Source organism: Lineus longissimus, chromosome 15, assembly GCF_910592395.1.
Source record: "Lineus longissimus chromosome 15, tnLinLong1.2, whole genome shotgun sequence".
NCBI classification, from domain to species: domain Eukaryota; kingdom Metazoa; phylum Nemertea; class Pilidiophora; order Heteronemertea; family Lineidae; genus Lineus; species Lineus longissimus.
Genome location: NC_088322.1, coordinates 8,680,993 through 8,688,289, shown reverse-complemented (window position 1 = coordinate 8,688,289; position 7,297 = coordinate 8,680,993). Strand labels below are relative to the sequence as shown.

At 41.1% G+C, this 7,297-nt stretch overlaps 1 protein-coding gene across 1 annotated transcript; it reads right to left on the bottom strand.

The window, feature by feature from the left end:
- Window positions 1-17: 17 nt before the first annotated feature.
- On the bottom strand, window positions 18-6,943 carry LOC135499679 (uncharacterized). Its single transcript, XM_064790597.1, has 8 exons — window positions 6,796-6,943; window positions 4,932-5,053; window positions 3,899-3,994; window positions 3,155-3,255; window positions 2,680-2,708; window positions 2,132-2,267; window positions 1,807-1,938; window positions 18-695 (listed from the first exon to the last, which is right to left on the bottom strand). The coding sequence occupies exons 1-8, from the start codon at window positions 6,848-6,850 to the stop codon at window positions 665-667; spliced, it is 702 nt and encodes a 233-aa protein (XP_064646667.1). The 5' UTR covers window positions 6,851-6,943; the 3' UTR covers window positions 18-664.
- Window positions 6,944-7,297: the final 354 nt, after the last annotated feature.

The window sequence follows — 7,297 nt, the reverse complement described above, 5'->3', positions numbered from 1 at the left end:
AAAATAAACAAATGATGTATTACAACGTAGTTATTCTTTATTAGTTAATAATACAAGATTAGTGGATTTTAAATCATCGATCCTACCTCTCTTCGTTTTCTCCAAACATGTCCTCTTCCTCTTACTCCCCTTATCGATGAAAACTTCGCTTTTGGTAGAATATCCAGTGCTATAGTCTGAATATAGGTGCAGTAACCATAGGAAAATGCAACAAGCACAAGCTAGGACTGAAACAATCTTTTTAATTAACCCATGTTTGATTTCAATACACCTAAAAAGCTGAAAATCCTATAGAATACAGTATTATAGACATCAGCCATTTAATAAATCATCATAGATCTGTATATAAGTCGAAACATGTTTTGAAATTTTCTTATACACGTGTATACATACTTGTGATCTGAAACATATCTGAATGAGGTGTCAATTTCCCAAAGTTGGTAAACTACATAAATAAGCAATGTTCTGTTTTGAAGATTGCATACGTGAAAAAACAATTTTTTCTTCTCTGTCATCGGTCACCGCTAGCGCTGGTGATGTAAGAAGGTTCACTTCGACATGGGGATATCCTCTACGAAGTAAACTGCACTATCAACCGTTGGCAATGCACGTTGTCTTGCGAATCTGTTCGGCATGTTGTGGAATAGTTCCGTTCTGGGGCCAGTTACACTTTGAGGCACTTAAGTTTGCCAAGGCTGAAAAAAATTTAAAACATCATCGGTGAAGTATTATCATATCCGTTTGGCATGCTCTGGAATAACCACGTTCTGGGGCCAGCTTTACCTTGAGGCACTTTGTTTGCCAAGGCTGAAAGCTTTACCTTGAGGCACTTTGTTTGCCAAGGCTGAAAGAGGTGAAAAACATCGTTGGTGAAAAAGTATTTCTGACCTATTGCATACACATAATCATTTCAATAAATCTCCAAGGTTGGTCATTAATGGTTTTTTATGTTTCGTCGACTCGACAAAATTTAACAATTTTCGTCAATGACTTTGAGGGCCACGAAAAAAATTGTGAATCTTTGGCTGGAAATGACCCCCCCCCCGCGTATTCTTCTTTCGTCTCAAGACTAACGAATGTATTCCCGGTATAGCATCATTGATAACAGAGAAATAATGAAAATGAACCTTGGCAAGCACCAATTTCAACTGTGCAGGTAGAAAATCCAAATAACTTTCCTAAAATGTTCTCAGTAATAAAGTTTCGTGTAGATGTTCATGTACATTCATTACAAGATTCTTGTAAGAATCTTAGTTGAGATCTTTTAGTTAAAACTAAGAATCTTATGAGATTATTGTGTCGAATGTACATGAGACATACATAAAATTGAGGAAGATCTGACATAAGAATCTTATAAGAATCATATCTTAAATTTTCGAACGGGGTTGGTCTCAAGAGTTGCAAATTTCGATTTTCCAATTCTACAAAACATCTATCGAAATACTATACTAACACAAACTCATTGTCAAACCACTAAGACTCTACTGTCCCAAACAACCGCAACACTCAATAGCACTCTAACGTTAACCACAATACTCGCGCTTCCATCTCTTTAAGCGGACGTCCCACCAGTAGGTCACAGTTCCTATGCCAAACTGCTGCTGACGAAACGAAGAATTAAGACCTCCCTATTGCCTTACCCACATATTACTTCTTCTGACTCCTTCTAACTCCTCTCCTAATGCTGATGCTGATAAAAAATTAATCTTCTGTGCCTCTATCTGTGGTCTGGCCATAAGAGGGGTATTTTACCAACATGCTCGAAGAAGCTAGTTCCCCTAATAACCATATTTTCCCCTCACTTACCCCGCAACCTCTTCTATCCTTTTCTTTGAGCAGCTTTTCCACAGGGAGGGCTCCTTGAGTCGCCACGGGGTCCCGGACATGACGTCATAGCATGGGTCCATCTTGTTTCGTGTTCCTTCTTTGGCGCCCATCCTGGAATATAGATATATGTGCATATCAATTTGCTCAAGCTGTACGTACACATAAGTATGTTCTTTTTAAACAGACACTAGGCCACTTGCAGTTCGATCATTCTGCAATAGATACGGCTGTACATGCCATTTTCCAAACTGATTTAAATGAAATGGTGTGCGATCAACAAGGCATTAAGTTAGTAAATACTCACTGGTGGCCTATCTCATGAGCTAGCAACCGGTACCACAACACCTCCTTCCTGTAGAGTTTCTGAAACTGGCCATAGATGTGGATGCAGTTCATGTTTCTTTCGCTGCAGGCCTCACTGTTCATTGTAAAGCCAAAAGCTTAAAGGAAAGAAAGGATTCAAGCACACCGCAAACGAATGATTTTTGTCACTGCGACCAGTGGTCATGATCGTATGCGACTGCTACACTGCGGCTACACGGAGACCAGCTATCTTGATTATATATATCGATCATAACATGCGATAGCTCAGCTGTTGCATGTCGAAGAAACCAAAATCGACTGTTTGCGCGGCACTGAAACGCAAAAAAAATATTTACCGGCGTTTACCTCATAAGGTGCTCAGCTAAGTTTGGCGTACGCTCAGAAATGTGCGTAATGCGGCGTTATGCGGCGTATGCTCGAGTGTGTGTGTATTTATATATTGTGTACATGTACGTGCAGTTTGCATATTTTGTTGCCGTCCTGATTGATGTTCACATGACGAAAGGAATGCTACAAAGAAATACTCACGGGGCCGGTAGGCTTTTCCCTCCTCCGTTCTAAAAATGGAAAGTTAAAATTTTAGATTCTAGTATCCTGGGTGTAGTCTATACCTCAGACTTAAAGTGTATGGGATACGCCCTTAGGCATGTTAAGTATTACCGTTGGACGTACCCCAATCCCGTATCTGATACGCTGTGGAAAAAAAACGGGTTTTCAACCAGAAGCGATTGTCCTGCCATATCACCAGTCGATATCCAAAACTAGGTGAAGACAAGAGGTATCCGAATACACACCGATCAGCCGATGAGGACGGGGAAGTTGACAAAAATCACAAATATCGAAACTCCGATACAGACCGGTATAGAATGAGCTACCATTCTGACCCAAATAACAAGACTCTGATACAAAATGAGCCTCGCACTACAGCCAACTATACTCTGACCCAAATATCGAAACTCAGATATAGAATGAGCCTCGCACGGCAACTAACTAACTTTCTTACCCGAATACTAGAACTCCGATATCGAAAGATCCACGTTGCTTGGCGTATTTACAGAAGTCAATAACACCGGTAAAGTAATTCTTCCCGGTCCTCTCGATCCACTGAAAAGAGGAAATTGAATATAAAAGAACAATTATTCTGACGTAAATGCACACAAAGTTTTTTCATATCCGGTATAGTGTAAGTAGTAGCGATTCTCTCAAGCTAGGGCGTGGCTTCACAGAACCCTGACGAAAATCCTACAGGCCAGAAAAATCGTGGACGAATCAGTAACGCGGCGTTCTAGCGTAACGACGCAGCCAATCAGGGCACAAGTTTAGCGCCATCGTCAGCAGGGTTGTTACCAATACAAATCTCATAGCGGATGCAGCGCCCCGTAGACGGAGAGTGCTTTATGAAAAGCAATGCTGGGTGTACTCGAGGGGAGGCCTTACATATCAAGAAATCCTTTGGCATGTATTCAATACTTCGCTTGTTACAAAAACTAAGACCATTCTTGTCGATATGTATCGAGTGCATTATATACTGATCCGAATCTGTCTGAAAGCACTTTGCATGTAACGTGGGGTCGTACAACAAGTTAACTGACACTTTTCACGTATTTGCGGAACGTATTTCGGGGTACCAAGAAACTGGGGCCAACAAGGCTCGCCTGGCCTAGTCTTGTAAGGTGGACAAAGCCGTGGCAGTACCGGGGTTGTAACCTACGCCTTGAGTCGGACACCATAAAACCAGTTCACTCACCGGGTCTGAAAATTTGCTGTCCACTACTTCGACCATCGTGACCTCAATCTCCATGTCGTAAGGAAACGAAGATTTCTTAGACAAGGCAGTTTGAAGCTGAAGGGAGAGAAAAAAGCGACAACAGTTGAATACTCTAGTTTCACAGATCTGACACCGTTTCTGAATATGGAAGTCAAAGAACGACATTTACGAACCTCGTCGTCCATTGGCATTCAAAGCGGCAAATTAGATAGAAAATGGTTTGTCGACATCAACAGTACAAATCTGTTTGATGGCCATGACGTCAACTTTTTTTGTAGTAAATAGTTTACCCTGAAGAAGCTTGAATAAAAGCGAACAATGGTATACAATACGATGCTGGGTATTTTTTCCGTCAATGAAATATCATGACGTCAGCTTCTGGCCTGGGATTTGTGTCGATTTCGTAGTAACAAGTAATGAAGCGGTCTTCGATCGGCAAAGCTAGAGTATCAGCAAACCATATGTTACCCTGACAGGTAGGATGTATTGGTATATCATTCCAACAATACTATTTGCACAAAAGACATGACAAACATTGTATTCTTCGTAATTGTATATAAAAAGAAGACAAAATGATTAGCGCCAATTGTATGAGAGAAAATGCTGTTGGGTTGTCAATAAAGGCGCGGAATGATACGTTATGCTAGAAAAGTGGTCCATTTAGACACTTTTATATTGCGAAGCTGTTTATCACTAAAGGCGTGTACTGTTTGTGGCAAATACAGCTAACCGTTTGCAGGAAAAAAGCTTGCAAGGCTGCCAACATATAGAGAATGGAAAATAGTCTTTGTTACGCCAAAGAACATGCAAAATAGCACATTTTTGGCACGGCCATATGCTGGTTTTTTTCCAAAAGCGTCCAAAGTGTAAGTCAGGCGGGCGCACCCGGAGCATAACTTATAAATTTCAGTAGTATATACGTGGCATATCTGTTGGCCTTTTTTCGCAAGTTGGGGGTGGTTTCGAGAAAATATCACTATTATTACCCAGCTATAAACGACTTCCACCCTACCTTATCTTTCGTAACCGTCTTTAGACTGTTTACTAAAGTGTCCCAACTGTAATGTTTGCTGAACTTTTCATAAGCAGCCGCTTCCTTTGATGTTACGAAGAATCCAAGGCGAATTTTCCCAGCTGAAAATAATAAAAAGGTCCTACTGAGTCGCAAGGCGTGCAGTATTGTTCACTCGGCTCCCTCCGGTCCACCTCCTTGACATCAGGGGTAAAATCGGTAGGCTGAGGGCCGACATCAGATGTTTTCAATAGTACATAGGCAATGGAAGAATTTATTAAGTTAAAATTATTAAAACTTGAATAAATAATGTGTTTAACTTAATATCTTGATATCAAATATCTACACTGTTCTCAAACTAATGAATTAGTGTTCCTTTTAAACACATATAGATAATAATCATTATTTTGGCAAGGCACATGAGCGCGTTGAAATCGAATTAAGAATTAACCTAGATAATTTTCATTTCCAGGACCTCAAAATTTAACGAAATCGGAGGTTCCTTAATTTCCAATACAATCATCACGTAAGCACGAACTACTGTAATCACATTAACAAGTGCGTCTTCAATTTTTAGAAGTGGTGGTCTCCAAAAAAGATCGTTGAATACTATTCACCAATGTAAAAGAACTCGGCCATCATATCATATTCTCCAGCGAGGTCTTCCTGGTAGGCATTTTTCACAACCCTACGAGGAGCTTCAAACGACGATGTACGGACGACAGTTTTCGAAGCGTCCCTGATATGATTCTACGTGCTAGCAGAGTCTATTTGAAAAACTCTGGTGCTACCAAGTGAATATTAGAGAAGCCGACTTATGAGTGTCGCGGATATGAATTCGACTTGATGACTAACTGCACAGACCCTTACGAAGTATTTAATGTACTTTATCGAAGACTTATTGCTCGGACCACTAAGTACATGATTTACGAGTCTGGCGGAAATTAATTAGGCAGGTTTCATAACCCTTACAAAAGGGAGGGTTCATAACCATTACGACGAAGTACGATGTGGGTATGGTACCTTTCGACGACTTGCTCTGGAACTTTTTTCGATCACTCATACAACTAAGTATGAACGATGGCTCACGGGTTGATATTCACATATTTTGAATTGAAATTGAAACTGAATCAAGTTTTCACTTTATTACATTTACATTTTACACACATTTCTATACCGAAAAATCCTAAGAGTTTCTCTAATGCGGTGTTTAAAATCATCGTCTGAACAGATGGGGTTTTAGCCCATGCCTGAAAATGCCAACAGTCTCAGCCACTGAGTTTGTTCCAAAGTCTGGCAGCCTGCACAAGGAAGTTCCTACCTAGCTCCGTACGTCTCCAGGCGATACCTGGGGATCCCAACATTGCCTAAGGAGACAGCTGTCTTCAGACCTCAGGGATCGCCCGGGGTCGAAGGATGAAATGAGCTCAGATATGTAAGTCGGGGCAAGTCGGTCGGGGCAATATTTAAGGGTAGTGTGTTACACTATCACTGGGATCGAAGAATATAACAAAAAAAGAGCACAAATTGTGTTTCACGTTGCTGCTGTAGCCCTGAAGTCTGTCTATGGGTGTGAGCAACTGACAACAGGGACGTAGGAAGCCTGTTTGGTCTCGGAAGGGTTCAATGGGTTCTCTGGCGGGGAGGGGCCAAAATGACATTTTTTGAATTTTTTCTGCAAGAATAACGGTTAAAACACATTTTTTCGGGGACTTTTGTCACCCGTTGCCCTTCGCTAGTACACTCCCCTGAACAATACCGGATAACAAATTAACGCGACTAGGATAGAACTAACAAATTGCGGACAAAAGCGGCAAACTTGAAAAAGACATAGCAAATTTAATGAAAACTAGAGTGGACTTACCCGAACCGAGCTGAGAAAAAACCGCCATCATCAGTACTCCTAATAGTCCCTGCATCCTTGAGGCAAGCTGGCTGCACTTTGTGGCCGTCGCCTCTTATCACTTTTAATTTCACAGGGCAGTGAAGCATCCAATAGGACATCCAGTCTCGCGCAGTGCAGTCTGCTAAGTGCACAACGCCACATGCGCACATGTGTTGTCATGTGCATGTTGTACACATGCGCATCTTTCTACACCGCGTAGGGACACTCGAAATAGTTCCCAAAGATGTCGTGCTCAAAGGCCACTTCAATGCAGGTGTTTGATTCAAGAAAACGAAACGTTTTAAAGTTTATTTGGAAGACATTGTGCTAAAAATTGCTGTTACTACTAATTCTAATCAACTAAGAAAGGTGATGGGTTGTCACATGTGCGCAATCCTGCTACGAAAAATTGATATCCAGATTTTTATGTGCCTTCCAACAGTTAGGTGCAGAGTACAAATGTTTTCCAAGAATTTTCTGG